The sequence below is a fragment of the Puntigrus tetrazona genome, chromosome 17 (assembly GCF_018831695.1).
Source record: "Puntigrus tetrazona isolate hp1 chromosome 17, ASM1883169v1, whole genome shotgun sequence".
Lineage (NCBI taxonomy): Eukaryota > Metazoa > Chordata > Actinopteri > Cypriniformes > Cyprinidae > Puntigrus > Puntigrus tetrazona.
In genome coordinates, this window is record NC_056715.1 from 8057113 (window position 1) to 8078413 (window position 21301).

The 21301-nt window shown below is 36.9% G+C and overlaps 2 protein-coding genes across 11 annotated transcripts in view; both read left to right on the forward strand.

Annotated features, from left to right (window-relative positions):
- Window positions 1–9946, forward strand: part of ltbp1 (latent transforming growth factor beta binding protein 1) — a 67046-nt gene extending 57100 nt beyond the window's left edge. For all 7 annotated transcript variants that reach the window (XM_043263146.1, XM_043263147.1, XM_043263151.1 and 4 more), the window contains 7 exons: window positions 673–825; window positions 1692–1784; window positions 2593–2721; window positions 5659–5826; window positions 5971–6153; window positions 6256–6405; window positions 8730–9946. In XM_043263146.1, coding sequence (XP_043119081.1) covers window positions 673–825; window positions 1692–1784; window positions 2593–2721; window positions 5659–5826; window positions 5971–6153; window positions 6256–6405; window positions 8730–8902 — 1049 coding nt within the window. In that variant the 3' untranslated portion in view covers window positions 8903–9946. The remainder of the gene's footprint in view (window positions 1–672; window positions 826–1691; window positions 1785–2592; window positions 2722–5658; window positions 5827–5970; window positions 6154–6255; window positions 6406–8729) is intronic.
- Window positions 9947–11425: 1479 nt separating this feature from the next.
- The window catches only part of rasgrp3 (RAS guanyl releasing protein 3 (calcium and DAG-regulated)), a 29172-nt gene continuing 19296 nt past the window's right edge, over window positions 11426–21301 (forward strand). Inside the window, exons 1-2 of one of the 4 annotated variants that reach the window (XM_043262815.1) lie at window positions 11426–11476; window positions 11577–11656. The gene's annotated coding sequence lies outside the window, so the exon portion shown is untranslated. The other 3 variants (XM_043262816.1, XM_043262814.1, XM_043262813.1) reach the window with 3 other exon arrangements.

Below are 21301 nucleotides of genomic sequence, written 5' to 3' on the forward strand. Positions count from 1 at the left end.
TTTGCAAAACTGTTGTTAAGTGATCTGGGAACAGCTCTTTTTACAACTAAAAATCAGGAGTGGCAGAATAAAAAAAAGAACATGTCTTGAGGTTTAAGGGATGGTGCTGGCTAGATTGGAATCAATTTATTACTCTGGTGGTGAAGAAGATGGTGGAACTGGAAAATGAAAGATCAATGTTGAATGGATGTTTGTGCGTGAGCGGCTGCACACACAGATCCTAGCCAAGTGTTTTAGGACTTCATCCGCCTAATCCTCCTCCCATCATAAAAGTCTCCTGAGTTTAAACAAGATTTTTTCCTTTTTACAAGTACCCCGGTATGTCTTACCAGAGCTGTAAATTATGCTTTTTACATACAAAGACACTTTTACATGTAAAACACCAGAAACTACAAATACAATAGTTTGGAATATGAATGCAAATAATAAAAAGGAGCACTCAGTGACTGAAAAGCCAAGATTGATGTCATTAACAGTTTCTGCTATATTGGCTCTTGGCTCTTGTGATTTACCACATTGCGGTGAAATATTACAGTTATTCATTGATTTTATTTTTCCGTGCTCTGTGACAAATCATGACTGAAAATTTGTATCTGAAAATTTTAAAAGGACAACACATCCTGTCTGAGTTATTTGTGTTGTGGTGTTGTCTTGTTCCCACATGCACACCAGTGGAAAGGAAGGAGTGTTACTTCAACTTGAATGATGAGAACCTGTGTGATAATGTGCTGGCCAGCAGCATGACTAAAGAGGAGTGCTGCTGTACGCTAGGAGCCGGCTGGGGGGACAACTGTGAGGTCCATCCCTGCCCCGTACCAGGAACAGGTACTTAGTTACATCACAAACAATGACAAAATGCATGAACTGGAGGATGGTGAATGAATCATTCTTTTGAGACAATTCTTTGCAGTGAATCAGTTGACCTGGTTCATTTTAGGTGAACTGTTACTTTGAACTTAAAGCAGAATTGTGTTTTCCCTGTTTTAAAACTTTTTGGAAAGCATGACGGTGAAGAACTTAAAGATGAAAAAGATGAGGCCAAATTTGCAAATCCAAGTAGGAACTATTTAGGCATCAAGTCAGTGAGTTAAACTTGAGGATAGTCAATTATTCATTCTTTCGAAGTGATTCTATGCAATGACTGGTTCATTTAAGGTAAACTATTCATTTTAAACTAGAAGTAGAACACAGTGTTGCTCATTTTACAACTTCTGTGGTGGGGAAACCCAAATCTCCAAGTAGGAAAAATTAATTAAGGAGACACAGAAAAGGTTTAAAGCCATTATCGTTCAACACTGTAATGATTCCTACAACCTTTTTCATATCTTTCTAAAATTGATTGAAGAGAATGTGTCCTGAAGGGAAGTATTGCACATTAGTCCTTATCTGTCTCTTAATTTCAGACAGGCAGATCAGATAGAACTGAAAAGTGTAGTAAGGTTGAATGCAAAACAATATCCACCAATTCTGCCGATGATGCCTGCTGAAAGGTGTTTAACACATGTGAATGCTTGTCTATCCTATGATAACCTAAATGACTAAGAATCTTCACAGACAAGCCTATTACGTTAGTAAGTCATGTCTGTACCTCATATAAATGAGAAACAATCACTCTCATATGTATTTTGCCTAACCAGCTCATAACTAAAATGCAATCTTTACTTACATCCAACTGACACTCTTCTGTGCAGATCAGTTCTCCCAGATGTGTCTTGCAGGCCGGGGTTACGTTCCTTCTGGAGATCCTATGATTCCTGGAACCAGCTTAGCAGAAAGCTTCAAAGGTATCTATGTGTCCATGTATTTTTAATAGTTCACCCAAACAAGATGAACATGAAACAATTTGCCGTCAATTACTCTCTCTCGTTCCAAAAGACCTCTATGACTGACTGACTCTGTGGAGCACTAAAGAATGTTTTTGTTCATACAATGAAAACCAGTGGTCTCCCAAACAACACCGATCCCCAATGTCTTTCATTGTATGGATAAAAAAACAAAAAAAACATTGATTTAATTTTTGAATGAACTGTCCTTTTCAGTGTCTGATTGTTTACGTGTGATCTGTTTTTATGTTTAAGTTCTGATGTGTTTTGCACTTTTACCCCCATTTTATGCACATATTTTTGACTGTAATGCATGGAAACAGCCGCAGACATCGCTTAGCATCTGACCTACATATGCTGAAACACACACACTCAGCAGCCTGCTTCCCAGTGTGGGGAAACCTCAGTCGCAGGGCCAGTCTAATGCACTGATTTAATTTATGAATGCAGCAAGAGTGTGGTTTGGCTGGTGGCAGCACGAGTGAATGCAATGTAGTCGGGATGTGTGTGTGTGTGTGTGTGTGTGTGTGTGTGTCAGCGTACGCTTGAATGGAATGCTTATGGATGGTAAGGACATTTCCTCCCTGTCAGTCTCCAGTCAAATGACATTTCTGCATGCAGCAGATCCCCAAATAAGAACACTAACCAGAGCGGTGCGCCCAGATGCATGCTGATATGTAGGTGTGGTCCAGGGTTTCAGGTTTATACTGACCTGTCTGTTTGGTTAATGATGATATAATGAAAACGTGTTGATGTGTGTGATTTGCAGACGCAAATGAATGCACGCTTTTTGGAAATGAGATCTGCAAAGATGGCTTTTGTTCCAATACCGCCGGTGGGTACGAGTGTTACTGCAAGACCGGACTCTACTATGATGACAGCAAACTGCAGTGTGTTGGTAAGGTCCAAAATCACAATCTGCATGTAAACTGTGGATTACTGTGTCTCATCTGTCATTTTTTCATAAAGGTAGAGTTTACAACGATTTCCTCATGTAATCCAAACCGACTGTTCCAAAGTCTTATTTAGAGCACAAAAGAAAATTAAACTCCATTGACTTCCATTTACATTTGTATATGAATATATAAATGCTACTTATTTGAACAAGGTGTTTAAACACAAGTGCACAATAATATACTGAAATACATAAAATGTAATGTGAAATTATTGAATATTCTAGTGCTACTCCTTTATAAATATGATATGTGTATTTCATTGCATCTTTCTCAGATATACACAGATTAAAGCAGCTTTATGCCGTTTAATGAAATACTTTATAAGACAGTATTCAAAAACATAATAAGGTAGATGAAAGTGTTTTATTTTAGTCTTAAGTATTCTTAGAAAGGTTAGAAAGTAATCTTAGGAGGGTTTGTTATTTATAACATCCTGCTTTAGCCGTTTATTGCCTGTGATGTTTGGCCTTGAATTGTCCCTGTTCTTTTATCGGTTTGGAATGACAGGCTTGTGTGTGTTTTTGCGTGGGTGTATGCGAGTTCACATGCTGAATAGATAGTGTGTATTGGTTTAAGTGTTGGCCTAGATTGGCTCACCGTAACGCCAACACATTTAAATTGGATTTAAATTTAAGTTTTAAACGTGCCGCAGCTGCCGGCTTGTGGCTTGCGGCCAGTTTATGCATGCAGCATGATAGCAGGTTATATGTGTGTGTAGGCTTGGGTCAAAGAGCTACATCTTGCGATCGGTCAGGGCGGCACAGTCGTTATGATCCAGGCCGCAGCGCTATGGTGCACCGCAGGCTGTCTGCCTGCCTAAACACACATACACACACTCACACAAACCACAGACCCACGGCAATGGATTCTTGCCCGGCCGCACTGCCTTAAAGTTGACACACCCCTGAACGCCTTACACACACACATCCCATGTAGCCGCAGTCATTTGACTTCCTACACCCACACTGACATACACACATATGAGCACCCACTCACTCTACACACACAAATATGTCTTTCTCATTTCTAAATGTGTGAGTATTTTTTCACACCAGGTCTGCTGGTGCAAAATTTACATACACACTGTACATCTGGTTTTATGTAAACAAACACACGTTAACCCCCAGTTTCACAGACGAGGTTTAAGCCTAGTACTAGATTAAATCTAAAGACTGTTTCATTTAAAAGAAACTTGCACTGATTGATTTTAAAACGTGTTTTTCTGTCTTTAAAGTGCCCCTATTATGGATTTTTGAAAATGACCTGTGTAACACACCTCAAAACATCCTGCAAAATTTTAAATCTGGAAGTACACCTCGTGTAAAGTTTGTGTCTCTAAGAAGAAAGAGCCTACTCTGAATCATTGAAAGGGGTCTTTAAAACGAGTCCCAAGCCGTTTTATGTGATGTCACAATGAAATATTAGCATATTACTCGGCCTCTTGTTGATCTTTTCACATTGGTTCTGAATGAAAAAGCTAATTCATTCTTTGCCACTAAGGGCCAATGCTAGGGAGTGTTTGAACAAATAAAGATAAAATAATTGCATGTTATAAGAAAATTTAAGTGTTTTTTGACTTTACATGCATGTCAGCCTATTGTTTGGGACTCCCAAAACCAAAATATGAATCCTGATTTAGGATAAGCCATGTATGAAACCGGGCCTTTGTGTGTTTAAATGCACTGTAGTTGGACTAAAGCAATTTGTCACTTTTTTGGACCCTTTCAGTGTTGTTTTTAGTAACTAACACTGAAATGATATAAAACTATTAAAAATGATTTTCATTAGTAGAAATGAAGTTGAAATAACATGTTAGAAAAAAAAACGTATGACCAAAAATATCACCAACTAACTGAAATAAGTTGAATTACTAACATTACTAAAACTGAAAAAAAATAATATATAAAAAAAATAAATAAATATATATATATATATATATATATATATATATATATATATATATATATAATAAAAATTGAAAAATAAAACACAAATAACTAATGATAACTAGCACATAACAAAATATTTAAAATATTTAAAAATAAATTTAACAATAAAAGTATTTAAGAATTATAGATTATAATTATAATCATTCATTCAGAAAAAATTTTACAGGCCGTGGCAGATAAAGTCTTATACATTAACAGTAACAAAGTACTATGCACCTAACACGTTACAACACACCGTAAAATATCTACAATCAAAAGCCCTTCACTCCAAAAACCCACACCTTAAAGCAACTAAAATCACACTCAAAACGTACAGCCTAAACTCTAAAAGATAACGTCAAAATCAGTGTTCGGCCCTCAGAATTGCACATGTTGGATGTCTCCTCCTGATTCATCTCATAAGATCATTAGTGAAGTTGTCCATGACCTGAATACAGTGTGTCAGATTAGTGAGACACCTAAAATCCGCATTGTTGGGGCTCGACAAGGAGCTGAATTGAGACACAACGCCTTCTCAAATCCTTTCATCTAAACCCTAAATTCTCTAAAACCTATGTTCTCTCTTCTGAAACCCTACATTTTTACATTTTAAACACGGACTAAATGTCACACCCCTTAATGTGCTATAATCTACCTCAGTTGTTTCTGAGATCATTATTCGATCATCTCTGACCTATATTGCTTTTCTTGAGCTCAAAGCTATTTCAAATAGTGTCATACTGCCATCTAGAGGTCTAGAAGTCAAATGAATTGTTTTATTGATTTTTCAAAGGAAAAAAAAACTTTTTGTGATTTGGTGTTTTAAGGAAATGTCTGTAAACTTAACTGAAAACATACTGTTGATTTTCTGCACATTTTAAGTTTAATTTGGTTGACACTTATTAGTCGCCATTTAATGAAATGCTATTTACTGTGTTTGTGTATTTACAGGGCAAAGAGAAACTGATTTGTACACAGATATTTGCTGGAAGACCATAATGGAAAACCTGACCTGTACAAAGCCCATTCCCAATCTACAGACCACCTTCACAGAATGCTGCTGTTTACATGGAAATGCCTGGGGCATGAATTGTGCTCTCTGCCCCCAGAAAAATACAGGTATAAATACACAGCTGCACAGCAAAACACAGAACCTTTTTGGAGTCAGTTTGTAAATATGATACCTCAAGACTTGTGCTCTTTCTTAAAATTACATCAAAAAACTAAGCAAGCAAAACAAAACTGCCTTTTATTCTCATCCAGAGGTCTATGCCACTATGTGTAATACCCGTCAGTTTAGTGGCCCCCATCAGCCGTATGGTCAGGATGCTTTGGTCGCCGGCCCGGTCACTGAATATGGCCCTGAATATGGCCCTGAATATGACTCTCGACCTTTGAACCCTGATGGCACGCTGCACCTCTACGAAGATTACGACGAACCAAGAAGTGAGCGCAAATATACACCTTAAAGAAATAGTCGAAATTGTCGAAATACTGATCGATTGTCATTATTCACTCCTATTCATTTTTCCCAAACCTCTTTCTCAGATCCATACGATGCATTTGAAGGGCTGCGAGCAGAGGAATGCGGTGTGCTGAACGGGTGTGAGAATGGACGGTGCGTGCGGGTGCAGGAGGGATACACCTGTGACTGCTTCGACGGATACACACTCGACATGTCCCGCATGGCGTGCGTGGGTGAGCATCATGTCACACGTGTCACGTGATGGGTGGCGTTGCAGTCTAAGGATTTTTTTATTTATAGCCATCAATAGTATGTAGTTATTTCATATGCGCTTGGGTTTATTTTGTGTATATTATTAGAACTTAACCGTTTGCGCATCAATTGAAAAAAAATGTCTCATGTATCATAAAAATGCGAAGCTTGGGAACACAGACTTAAGTCTCATTTCAAAGATGACCCATGACAGATTATTGTTGAAGTAAAAAAAAAGTGTCAAATGTGAAAACAAAAAATGTTATACAGGTTTCAGTTTATGTAAATTATTTATAAACAATATTTTATAAAAGAAATATATATTTTGAACTCTAAACCTGCTAGGAAATTAAAACCATAAATGTAAACAAGTTCCAAATTTGAGGTTGATATGTCAAAAATTTGCTTTCAGTGATTTTATGTTTGGCCACAGTACCAAAATATTCCCATTTGATGCCAGCAAAACTCTGCTGGTGCACACAGTGGTTGGTTTGTGCTTTACAGTAGAGTTTTTCTCTCTCAAATATTACAAGAACACAAACACACACACACACACACACACACACACAATTGTTTTTTATGACACTCATACAAACCATGCTCTGACATCCAAACCAAAACAATTATACCGCCATTATTTATCAAATTGGCTCTATAATATGCAAAAGCAGAAAACATGAATAAAGAAGATATTTGCTTTATAGGCCAAGCATGACAAATTGCACCATCTGTTAAAAAACAGTAAAGAATATCATTTTAAAGCCTTGTCAAAAGAATGAAAGCCTGTTAACAAAAATTGCATCATTTTACAGTTTAAGGGCACTGCGATTAAAAATAGCAGTTTTAATGTGGTTAACATTTTTCTCCAAAAGGTGCTGAAGGGAAAAAAATGAGTACCTAGTCTAAAGTAGATTTATTAAAAGAAATGAAGGTGGAATATTGAAGTTCCTATAAAAATACACACCTGAGCCAAAATGTATGCAGTTAGCATTAACATATTATCAGCAATATTATCAAAAACACAAACAAAACTAAAATGGACAAAAATGTCCATAAGGTTGCACAAGGGTTAAACGTCTGAAGGTTGAAAGTGATTCAGAATCTTGTCTGTAATGTAACTTTAAAACTCTCATTACTAGCGAAGGGGTGTGTTTTTCTTGCATTGTCATGGATTGTGATTATTATTATGACTAATCTCCGAGCAGATGATATACACCCAGGCACAGAGTGGCTATTAGGGTTGGGAAAGAGAAGTGGTTCTTGTTCAGAACCAATATAAATTTTTAGTTGCGTAAATGGTTCTTGCATATGTATTTTTTCTCTAATGTACTGTATGTTTTGATAGAGTTGCTAGTGGTACTCATTCAGTGACACCGCAACACTGTTACAGAATCTACAGACCGGTGTAGTCATATTCTCAAACAAATGATGCTTTTAGTATATTTAGTATGCTTTTTAGATAATTTGGTAAATCATAAACAAACCTAGCAATCAGCAAAGTCCAGTTCTCAAACAAATGACATACTAGCCTGAGTAGTCTTGATTCCCAAACCAATGACTTATATAAATAAAGCTAATTTAGTCCTATTCAAAATTGAATGACTCTATGAATTTGTTATATTTAGTCAATCAAAAACACACCTTGGAACCAGTGTAGTCCAATTCTCAAACTAACGACTCTTTTGAATGGTTCTTTGTTTTTAGTGAATCAGAAATGTTCTGTAAATGTAGCATGATTTTATAAGCTATGAAAATTGGTTATTTTTAGTCAATTAAATCATACAGTACAATGAAAGCATTATGATTCCTGAACTGACTCGGTTCTTTTAAGTGAATACAAAACGTACTCTGCAACCAATCTAGTTCGTTTCTGTATGAATGACTCAGTCAGTTGGAAGCATAACAAACAACTAATGTAGTGTGGTTCCCAAGTGAATGACTCTTTTGAATCTTTCTTTCTTTTAGTGAATCAAAAACACACAGTTTAGTCAAATTCCTAAATAAATTACTTTTATAATTTTTTTATTGAAACTTAAAAAAATGGCTGACTATATATAAGCTTAAATTTGTGTACTGTTTAGTGTTGTTTAATTCTAATTATTGTATTGCATATTTACACCTAAAAAGATGCTTAAAGTATTTTTACAATATGCCCATTTCACTTTGGCAAAATTACATTTCCTTTTTCAAAAAATATTTGTTGCCATGTCTTCTAAAAGAATCATGATTTGAATTGTTAAGGGTGAAGCTGCTTTCCAAACAAGACTGTCCACTTCTCTGACACTAAATACGTTTTGTGTTCCAGATATCAATGAATGCTCAGAGCTGAATACGAAGATGTCTCTTTGCAAGAACGGCAAATGCATCAACACGCAAGGCTCCTATAAGTGTGTGTGTCTGCCAGGATTTGTCCACTCCGCCCAGCACAACTACTGTGTGCCCCAAAGACAGAACGCAACCGGCACGAGCACGGAGTGACCGACAGGGGGCGCAAGATACAACAAAAACACTCTTATTTAATCAAGGCCCATATACTCTGCACTGTATAAAACAAACACCCAAAATTCACCCTAGAAATAAAGTCCTACTTGAGATGAAGAGTTTAATGTGCTATCTTATGGTGTCTATGAGAGAACTGTATAAAATATTTGTTTTATTGGTCTATGTAAGTTTATTATTTTTACTGTATTAGGAAGTAGAAAGTTTTTTTTTTAGGTGTGAACATAGCAGAGGTGATATTTCAGCAAACTGACAAACCCTATGACCTTAAGCTGGGGGACTGCTTTATTTTAACCCAGTCAAAGACGCAGAGCGTGTGGATATTTTACTAATGCAAAAGCCAGAACCTCTCTTTCCCATTTTATTTGAGCTATTCTTTTGATTTTAGTTTGTGTCTTTTCCCTTCTTGATGTTTTGATTTTTTTTTTTTCCATTTCTTTTCTTTTCTATTCTTATTTCACATTTTTCCGTAAGGTCTTAGCGAGGCAGAACACACCACAAACACACAAACCTTCAGTCTGTAGATTTATTGAAACATGCACATACACTACAAAAAAAAAAGTGTCAAGTCTTTAAAATAAGCTTTTTATATGAGCTGCTTTGTATTAATGACAGACACCAGCTAATTTTCTGTGTCTGGGACGTTAGTCCACTGCAGATGTCTGCCCTGTGGAGCAGACATGACCTTTAACCTCACCTTTCTTCTAGAAATTGTTTCTTTGAAAAGAAAATAATAAAAATGAAGTGCCTTTATGTGTTTTTTTCAGATGTTTTTTTTTTTTTAACAGATATCTTTTACTGCGTTTGATCGAGTTGGCGAAATGTCTTGCCAAGTTGCAAAGCTGCTATTAAACAGCCGTGGGATTTTTTTTTAAAAACTCTTTCTTATTTTTTTTTTTTTTTTGTACATTTAAACTGAAGAGTTGATTAAAAACTATGTATTTGTAATTTGTACATGAATAAATATATTCTGAATATCCATATAATGTATTAAAAGTCTTGAAATAAATCAGAGATGGTGATGTTTAAACATATTTATCTATGTTGTGTTGTGTACATGAAATATCAGTGCTTCACAACTCGTGAACAAAAAATAAATAGTCCGTCTCAGACAGAAAAGAATAAACAATGTTTAATACAATCGATGGAATCCGACACACCACAGAATAGAATTACATCACCTTAAATAATAATTTTAAAAATAGTTTGAAATAATAAATACAGTAGATTTACAGTAAATTATTCTCTTCCCACAATAGTTCTTTAGAAATCATGTCCTTTGTCTCACCTGTTTATTTTGAGCCATGATCTTGTGTGAGAAGTCAGGTGATTTATGATTCACATCAATTGTTTCTCGCTGAGAGAACTTAACTAATGGCTTTGATGTCAAAAGGGTTGTAATGACTAAATATTGTACAGCTCTCTGGAATCCTGTCTGCTGTATTGGACAGTCTATGACAACACCCTATCGAAAACCGTTCATCCGGGTAAGTGAAATCGACAATACTTTCAAACCGCGAATTGTATAATAATTACTTCAGGGGACTTTTAAAGCTTACGTTAAGTATTTAAATTCAGTGGGAGTATCGCCACTGAACAGGACTCGAAATGTAATCATAATTTCCAGAAATACGTTTAATTCCCGTCAGCCATTGGTCGAACAAACGAATAACCACGCCCACACCCCATCCCATTGGTCAAGTAAATATTGTGAGGCGGTAACTAAAAAAACGGGGGAAACGTTCACAGTAATTTAGCAGGCTTGCTTATTGTTTTCTCTTCTTATAAATCTGTAATAGGATTATTTACATACGTTGACTTTTATATTACTCTAGTCGCTGTGTTGATCTTGTTCCTATGTCGATAGTTCTATACGTTGTAATTCAACAGGAAATCAATATTTAATTCCCACTGAGGTATTTGCATTTCCTAAGAATATTTTAGTACTTATTATATAACATTGTAGATTTGTGTGCTTATTTGCATTACTTTACTCAGTTTGACTGTATTTATATTTTTCCAAAGCATACAAAAGCAATACTAGCATACTAGAAATCATCGAACAAAACAGATGAGCAGAGATAAATCATTTATTAATTTTATGCTACCATGGTGTATGAGTATAGTACTTATACAATACATATGAAAATTAAATGTATTTATCAAATTACCATGCTGTCATAATCTAATACATACAGCCTATATTTGTACCTTTGTAAAGTTTAGCTCAAGGACAATCCAGCAAGGATGCCATTATTTTCCCCTTGTTATTGTCGAATTTATGTACTGGAACTGAGAGAGAGAGAGAGAGAGAGAGAGAGAGAGAGAGAGAGAGAGAGAGAGAGAGGGGAGAGAGAGAGAAAGAGGGAGGAGAGAGAGAGAGACAGAGAGAGAGAGAAGAGGGAAGAAAGGTACATAATAATTGACTGACAGAGTGAAAAGACACAGAGCAAAGGGAAGTGAGGGGTGGGACTGAGTGAAAGAGGAGTGGAAGTGAAAGAGGAGGGCCAGAGAAAGCAAAGGGAGGAGAGAGGCAGCATGCATCTGTGTGGGGTCAGTATCACATGCTTGGCTCTTGCACACCACACTGTTGTTGATTGTGTGCGCTTTGATCTGGGTGCATCTGACATGCAGTACTTTCTTTCTTGTTAAGGAAGGCATGAACTTGCAGAGAGACATGCTGCATGATTCACACTTATGAGTCAAAACAGCTCCAGTGATCTGCACAGGCAGGTAAGATCTTATTTAATTACTTAACAGACTGTCGCTCCTTTTTAAAGCCAGTAGTTCAGTGGTTACACAAACTAGTGATAAACCGTGAATGTTGGATGTTGGTCTGATTGTGCAGTTCACACACTCTGCACAATCAAAATGTGTGTAGTCGGTCATCAGATGGTGTTACTGTGATCATTTGAAGAGTACAGAAGGCCACTTTACGCCGTCAATGCAAACATTTGCAGGCCGGGAGAAATTCAACAAAGGAATTCCAAGGTCACAAAGTATTCTGGTGGTGTGTCGTGGCTTGTTTTCTGTTGTGCTGTGTTGCAGGGTGTCTGTGTAATAGTTGGAGACAGTTAGGGAAACGTTGATATTTATTTGTCAGTCCAGATGATCACAGGGATGAACAGCGTCTCTATTAGTAAGTAGTAGGTCAGTCAACCATCATGTTGTGCAGAGAGTATGTGTATTATATGCAGGTGTGATTTTGTGCATGCATTCCTATAAATTTGTTAGTGACAAAGTTTTGGTACTAAGCTTATATATAAGCTTATATATTTTTCTTATTTTTTAAGTATATATATCATAAAGTAAATATAGTAAAATATATTATTATATTAATTTTATATAGTAGTTATACATAGTTGTACATGTAATAAATATTATTTTTAATATTGGTATTATGTGTATTTATATATATATATATATATATATATATATATATATATATATATATATATAATAAATATAGCACACACACATATATAATGCAAACAAAAACTTTTATTTTGGATATAAAACACTAGAGTGACATAATGCGGATTTTAGTCAGTCACATTGCAGTCTTCTCAGATGTTGCATTGCAAATGTTGTTGTAGTTTCAACTTTTGTTCATAAGTCACAGGGACGATCGTGGCCCAAGGACATCTACGTTCTCTCTAAATCCCACTCGCACACATGGATACACACTGACTCTTTCTTTCCAACACATGCATGCATGCTTTCTCTCTTTCGGTTTATCTCAGCAGCTCACTCTCGCTTGTTTTATTAACCATGTCCATGTTTCAAGTCAATGCATTAACGGAAAAATCACAGGTATTCATCATCGTTTCATAAAAATTTCCGTAAAGCAAATAGCTGAGAAGATGACACTCTGCATTAACCTGTGGCTTTTTAGAGCTGGCCACAAGTCTAGCATCACTAAAAAGTTCTTGCGTATATTCCTTTGCAGTAATTAGTCATATATGCACACGTGAACATCTATTCTTGAATTACAGGATGCTGAATTACTGTGGTACAAAAGCTTGTCTATTTGAATCAATGACTGTTTTTTTATTTATTTTTTATTTTTACATTGATGAATAGAGTAAATATGTACTTTTAAGATTATTATTAACATATAGTTGTTAAACGTCCTATACAAACAATATAATCAGCATTTAGTTGGCTTGGTAATCGAGTTGCAAATAATAACCTTCTCTGTTCTTTTTTCATCCATTTGCTCGGTGTGCTGATAATCGGATCTGCGTATAGTAATATATTTAAGCTCTGTTAACACATTAGTGCTCATGTATTCGCTAAACACGCACTTATTCACAGAGCTGTTGTTTCTGCAGTTACACAGAGTCTATGACGGCAAGTGTAGGCAGGTGTCTGTAACATGGATGGTTCTTCCTCACTGTCTCACTCCACTACATACTCTCCCTCATGTGCTGTCTCATTAGATTTTTTTCATAGTGTCTTTAAACCTGCTGTTTCTATTTCTAAACCATCTTTCTCCTATCTGTTTAATTTGCAGTACGGCTGTGAGCCAGTAAAATGGCAGACTATTTATAGAGCAAGCGTGTCAGTGTGTTTTTTGCGTCCTGCTGCATATGTGCTTGCATGTCTATCTTCTGTTCATATCAGAGTGTTTCTGTAACTAGCCTTGCTAAAGTATATTCAAGTGTTACTTTGCTGATATGGTCAAGGCGTTAGCACTGCATCGTTTGTTCACCAATGAACCAGATCCTCTGCAGTGAATGGGTGCCGTCAGAACGAGAGTACAAGTAGCTGATAAAAACAAACCAACCATAGAAGTTAAGTATTAGGAAAGTCTTGTTAGGTTTGTTAGAAACAATGCTATGGTAAGCTTCCGCTTCTGTCCATAACATAACCCATTATAACTCTTTCTCCAGTGAAAAGGTCCATCCCTGTTGACCTTTCACATCAAAATCAATTGACATATTTGTTTAGAAATCTTTCTGCTTTTAAACAGTACTTGATCTGTGCGTATCTTTCTCCTGATTCAGACAAGCACGCAGCCTTCCACTTTACAAAATGTTAATTTATCACCATGATTCATGCTTTTATCAGCTGTTTGGGTTCTCGTTCTGATTGCACCGCTTCACTGCAAAAGTTCCATAAGCAAGTGATGTAATGCTACATTTATCCAAACGTGTTCACTTTTTGGGTGAACTACTGTGCTTCTTTAAAGTCTGTGTGAATTGCCATCCGCAACCCATTTATTTCAGCAATTTGACATATTTTTTTCCTTTTTAATGACATGCATCATTGAATTGTTCAACATATGAGGAAATAGTGCTCATTTTAATTTCCTCAGTCTTCTACTTTAGTCTTCCTCTTTCTAATTATAAATCAGGTACAGAAATTCACACGCTTTCTACAGTTGATCAAGGTGGCAGTGAATTATAGCAAAAAATTAGAAGCCTTGGTGACCTCACAGAAATGTTTGATCCCTGAGCCTAGATCACCCTTTCAGTAGCTTCTGTGACCTGTCCTCTGTTTTGAGCTGTCATCGATTCAGTAAATGGTTACTGCTTGTAAAATTCACCTGTAACATTTCCTCATATTTAGACAGCATGCATGAATTCACTCAGTCACACATTAGCTACAGCTTTCATCAGAGAGTTTTTATCTGGTCTTTTCTATGTGTAACATTACCCAAGACTTGGAAGTGTTTTGTAAGTGTGAAGCCTGGATAAATGTGTTAGTCATGATTACTAAACAACAAAACAATCCGACTCCGAGCAGTTCAACATTTCTATGAATGTTTCTGTGAAATCCAAGTTAATGTTTGGTAAACGGGATTCTTAGACAAGGGAGTCATGGTTTCATCAAAGATATGACCTCAAATCTTCCACAGCTTTTCATGTGACACAAACCTCAGCCACAAAACAATTAGTGAGAGAGGCAGTGCGCTTAAATATAAATATAAATCAGTCTATTCACATTTATTATTCTGCAACAGCTTTTCAGAAGGATGATGGAATGTCAGTACTTTATGAAGAGGTTTCATACGCTTTGTTCTTGTCTACTGACACGGCACACATCGGTAACAATAGCCCAATGCTAATGTTCACGTAGCTGTTTAAAACAAACTGTGTTGGCGGAGCAGGATATGTGCTCATTGTTTGTGTTTAGCTGGTTTCTTTTTTAGACGCGATGAGACGAAACAAGATGGTCTGCATCCCTTTTGAATGAACAGGAAGGTGGACAGAAAAACAGCTGCTAGTGTTACACACAATGCACATACGCGTTTTGAGAAAAAAAAGAGGGAGAGGAAGTGAAGTGTCCTTCAATGTTGCTATGCCCTACTTCATCATTTAATAATGATTCACTGAACTGTTCACATATTATGATGTGAACTCAGCTCTGCGTTCACTAAAACTTCAGAATTATAGTTAGGCTGGTGATACACAGGCCAACTTCTGGAGCGGTTTTGCTGAGCGGCAATGTTTTTATGCACTGTCCCACTGAGAATGGGAAACAAATTTCTGGATACTTTATGTTGGGAATGTGATGGGAAATGTGTGGGTTCTTATCAAAATCTTTTAATTGCAAAACAAAAAGATACTCAGTTTGATCTCTTTGATGTCTGCGAGAAACAATTGAGACATTACAGACAAGCTAATTGTTGTAATTTGTGTTCGCCAGATTTTTTGGAAGTGTCATCTGGTACATGAATATACGATAAGAACATTCAGTACCTTGGTATATGCCAAAGCTCCTTCAAATGAAACTTTATACTTCTCTAATGGATTGCCAGTGCCTATATAGTATTTGTGCATTAGATGAGAAGGGGTTCTTCACCAAAATGTCATTTTCAATGACGCACCCCCGTCCTGAACATGTGCGAATTATAAATATATCTCCCTGTATTGCAGTCCTGAGGTAAGAGCTTTGATCATTCAGTGGTTCTCCGAGTCTCACCTGAAACTGGAGTTAAATTCAGCTGTTGCATGTTTAGTGTTACCAAGCCATTACTTGTGCAAAGCTCTTCCGTTTTGAAACCTGTCTTTACCTCTGTAATCTTGCTTATATAAACCACAGACAGATCGAAGAGCTTGTACCTCAACCAGACCCACTAAAACAGGCCAAACAGATAGATGGGAAAATACAAGCTTTCGCAGGGCATACTTGTGGGGGGCCTGAGGGTGGGTGATCCTTACTGTGAGTAATCCCTGCCCGTAAATATCGGCAATTGAAAGACACCCTGCTGGGTGGGAAGTCCTGTTGTCTCTGAATAAATTCTCCTCACTATGGTAACCAGAGGGGCTCGTCCCCTCAAAGAATGGAAGCTGGAAAAATAGGCTGGGAATTTCTATACATGGTAGTCATATTAAATATTTCTGGCACTCATTTGAAAAGAGGGCCTTTGAAACAAAAGAGAGAGTTGAGAATTGGGGTTGTCCATTGTTTGAACATGCCGTTAATGTCCCTCGCTGTTGTTCGGGCCGAGAGTTTGATGTATTTGCAATTGTTTTGTCGCTCTCATTTGAGAGCAGATCAAGGTCATGCTGTTTATTGAAGCTATAGTTACTCTGGCTTGATTATTTTGGGGGAGGCGGAAACCACGTGACGCAGATCCACTGTGTGTCTATGACATCCTGTTCAAAAGCCACTGACTGGAAAAAAACAACCTTCTTTATTTACCCTGCAATAGTGAGGAGAAAGAAAAAGACAGTAATGATAACACTCCTGACTATTGTCTTTTGCTCATGATTTTTTTCGTTCCCTCACACCCCCTTTTGCACACACAAAAGGACAGATTGGTGGTCACCACCACCCCTCCTGCGTGTGTATTGTGACGTGGTTCCTGTGTGCCGGGCTTCAGTTTACGGTGTGTTTTGGAGTATTTTTAGCCTGGCACAGGGACGCCTGCTACACAGACAGGAAAAAGGCCAGAATAGAAGGAAGTCCATTCGCCTTTAGACAAACAATCCCTTCATCTGCATCAGTGAACTGTGGGAGAGAGAGAACGAGAATGAATATTTCTCACATTCACTAGTGCCACATGGTGTTCACAGGCCTTCTTGCTGAATTTCACAATGTTGGGGTCCAGAGATCTATCTCATGATATTCACTGTCTCATTATTGCAGAAACCTTGCACTTCTACTTTCTCTCTGCATATATAATGTTAAACATTTTAATAGTTTAATCATGTTAAATATTTACAAGAAAATCAAAAAAGCGTGATTGTATAACTTAATGGATTTGAAGCCAAAATAAATATTTAAATATTATTAGATAAAAATTTAAAAAATTACTATTGTTGCAGTGCTGTTTTAGAGTAAACTTTGAGAACCCTAAAAATGCATTTTAAAACACTGGTGTCAATGGAGTCAGTTAGAAGAAAAAGGGTTTGCCATAATTTATGCATCTTCATTAAGATTTTCAGTCATACAGTTTTCATTTTTAGTTGAACAGTTCCTTTAAAATGAAAAACTGTATTTAATAAACCATCTGCCATGTATTGCAACTGCCAAAAGCTATGTATTTAGTAACAGATTCCTCCCTTTCATCCAGATTTCTGATCGTGAGGTAAAGCAGTTGCTCTCAGGCCAGACCCATGCCAGACTTTAGAGTGAGTTATTATTTTTGCGCTTTTCAAATGTGTCATGAAATATCTGAGCTTGTCCAGTTTCCCGTCAGTTCAGATCATCACCTATAGTTTCAACTCTTGGTCTGGATGTCACAATGAACAACAGTACAGTCAAGTTAAGTTGTAACTTTTAAGTAGGTTAGCATTAGCATGACTCTTTAAAAATGCATGGTGTTGGGGAAGTTTCAGCTCAGTGTGAGGAACAAGCGACAGCCACTGCTTTATGAATTATACATCTTTTGTTCCTCTGGATAATTACTTTGTTTTAGCCTTTTCTATATGGCAATTTCACACAGACTCTAGTTCCTGCTCAGTCCCTTTGCAGTGTGTGGCAGGATGTTAGCAGCTCTGTTACAGAGAGAAACTTAACCCAAAGTTGTCAAAGTGTTGTTCCTTTTTCACTTGCACGGATGCTGTACCCTTCATTGTTGGAGAGTACCTGACTAAGAGCAGCAGTTACCTTTTTCAGTAGTGTGGAAGTAGATATACTGGTTTCATTTTTTTTTTTGTGAGGTTCCTGAGTAGAGCACTACACAAGGTCACGCTTACGTTTGGCTTCAGATGAATTATACCATTGAATGCAATGTCGTTTTGAATAAAACCATCTTCCAGATGCATAGATATAAAAATAAAGATCTTGATTTTCCAGTAACAAGCTACTTTTTCTAAAAAAAAGTAGGAGCTTGGAGCATGATCACTGTTATGCTGCATCGCTGTTTTATTATCAAACTGAGGCAAAAATTAGGCATATAGCTATATCTGCTTTGAAAAGTCCAGTTCATTGTAATGAATTGATTTGTTCAAGCAGATGTAAACGTACACACAACTGATTCATTAACCTGCACAGGAAATCCTTGTGCAGCATGCACACATCCACACTATTTTTTATGTATAAATACTGCTGTGGTTACAGCCAGTGGTTACCAAAACTGTTCAGTTACTGACATTCTTTAAAAAAACCTCATTCAGGATTACAGCAACATCTCCTTTGGCTGAACTGTGCATTTAACTAGCTTGTACTTTAGGAAGTCAAGTTTCTAGTTCTAAATGAAATCCTTTAATTGATGTACTGACAGGATGATTCATGGTTCATAATTTGACTGAAAGATGTAAATCTCAAAGTACACAGGTTGGGGCCCTGATCTGATTTAGAACTACTGGTGGTGTTGTGTTTTGGGTTTGCTGGGTTCATCTGTAGTAAATCAGGCTTTATAGAGTGACTGTCAGAGATAATCGGCTGTTGTCTCTGTGGGCTGAAGCTTTAGATGACTGTTTGATAATGAGGTTGCGGGGAGGTAACTCATTTACTGATTGCAGGTCTCTGGCGTTGTGCGAATGGTTCAATGGAGCAAGATAGGTTTGAGTCTTTGTGTTTGTGTTTATGTGCATGAGAGCTCTCTGTCTGCGTTTGTGAATGTTCTTGTGTGCGTGCATCCATGCATGCTCACTTTTTTCTTGTCTGTATTATCAGTGGAAACTCTGTGTGAATATTGTGACACAGTCCTTGTCACATTGCTGTTTACAAAGAAAGGGAGATCAAATTCTTACTGCAGTTTAGTGTTGGTCACTAAATGTTTTGTAAGTGCGCTCTGTACTTGTGACTTAAACTTGATAATCAGCCCACAGCAATGTCATTCAAAACGTTTTACCATTTAAAGCAGTTCAGTGTAATTGCTACAATAATGAGGAGGAGATATACCAGTTGAGAGGGAGGTATCATGACTGTGGTTTTGAGTTCAGCTACATTTTTTCTTTAAACCAGAGCTTACCAAATAACAAGCAGGAAGCCAGACCCAGACCATGAATATTTTTCTTTAATTTGTATACTCTGCCATTCAAATCTGAAGAAAATAAGAAATGTTACTCAAGCAACAAATCAGCATATTAGAATCATTTCTGAAGGACTGTGCTACTATTTTCTTTTTTTCTTTTTTTTTATATATTATATTGTAGAGCACAGTAGTAACATTTATTTCATAATAATATTTCCTCTTACTTTTATCTCTGCATTTTTTATTCAGTAAATATAGCCTTGGTGTGTCTTAAAAAGAGACTTGTCTTAAAAATAAAACTCTTACTGATTTTGTCAGCATGTTTTTTTTTTTGAAAAAATGGTTGCACAAAGCAGCATTGTATCTCTAAAAGGTGCTTTTCAAAGGCAAAAACGTATCCCAATCACAGGATACTGTATAAATCATCTGAAATATTTAGTTTATATACTGTAACTCAGCCAGCAACTCTATTTTTAAGCATCTGCGATTTATATACAGGTCAATGCAAAGTTTTTTTAATTAAAAAATTTGCCAACTTGAAAATTTACAATGAATTTTCCTGAAGATCCGCTAATATACATGTACATTACATGATGAATTTTCTCTTTATGATATGTGTAATTTTCTAGAAAATAAATGGTAAAATGGACGAAAAATACAGTGGAAATGATTAATGCTGTGTAAAAAGCACCTGCACTGAAATAACTGCAGGCTAATGAGCTACATCAGTCTTAAGTTATACAGAAATGCTGATATGCTCAACTTCTGTGACCTTTCTTGAGGGTCATCAGGAGGAGTCTGGGTTTTGAACAGCTGCAGTCCAGATCACTGAGAACCCAGTGACTTCATCTCGCTACACGCTCACAGATGTAGAGGGCAGCTGTTTCTCTCTCGCTGCCAGACACAGAGACATCTGCCGCATCTGCTTTTCACCCAGACACTATGTCCTGCTTGTCCTGCCTTATTTCACATCATATTTGTTATTTTTCTTGCTTTAAGTGTTTTTGTCTATAGCGTATTGCCAACTCCCGGTGCTGAAATACGGAAGATCTAGCTTTTTTTGTTCTTAATTTTCGGAGTCTCTTTTTCACTTTATTATTATTCGCATATTACTATTCATCTCCTCTAGCTCGATTCTCACACGTCATCTTTCACTCTCTCTTTCTCATTATCTCTTTCTCACTCTTTCTCTCCCATTTGTATTCATCTTGTCCCCTGTTCGTGTTCTGAGCCCTTCTGTCACTCTGATTGGCTGTGATGATCTGTCATATGGCCGTCTGATGTGCGTTGGTGTTTACAAACAGGCGTGGAGGACAGTGGGATAGTGTCAGCTGATCACAGTCTGTTCTGCTAGAGAAGAGTTCGCCTGTCCTCAAGCCACAGACGCTTTTTGGAAGTTACTCTTGACCCTCCAGATTCACACCGCTGTCTTCAATGTGAAGATTTAGGGTAAGTGAATGAGGAATATGCGAGTCTTTGGCTCTTGCGTGAGATTTCTGAAAAGCGCCTTCGATCTGTGCTCACTCTTTATGCTATTGACATCATCACATTCAAGTTCTGAGTCCTTGCATTTTCTCAATGAGTAATTCTCTCGCTCTCTGTTTTGCTCTGATTTTTGAGAGCTTCTTCAGCACTCTTGCATTAAATGGTATTTAGGTCTTGTCTGAGGCAGTTTATTCCAGTTTTGTGCTATTAAAAGCACTCCTGCTGTTCTAACCTCACATTTAAAGACAGTATTAAATAGCTTGATGAGTATTCTTTCCTGTGTTGATGTGTTTTCTTTTGAAATTAGACATTTGGGCATAGAGAGGGTTTTTCCCCCTTTTAAAAAGTTGTTCAGATTTGGTTATAAGCATTATTTGAGTTACAAGCTAGTAAGAGGCAGGTGGTATTCGAGGGCAGGGCATTCTCATACTAGAGAGCATTTGATTGGATAACAATCACTGTGGTGCAGGATGAGTCACTGTTTTCTACAAAGAGAAAGACTGTACATTTTAAATTCA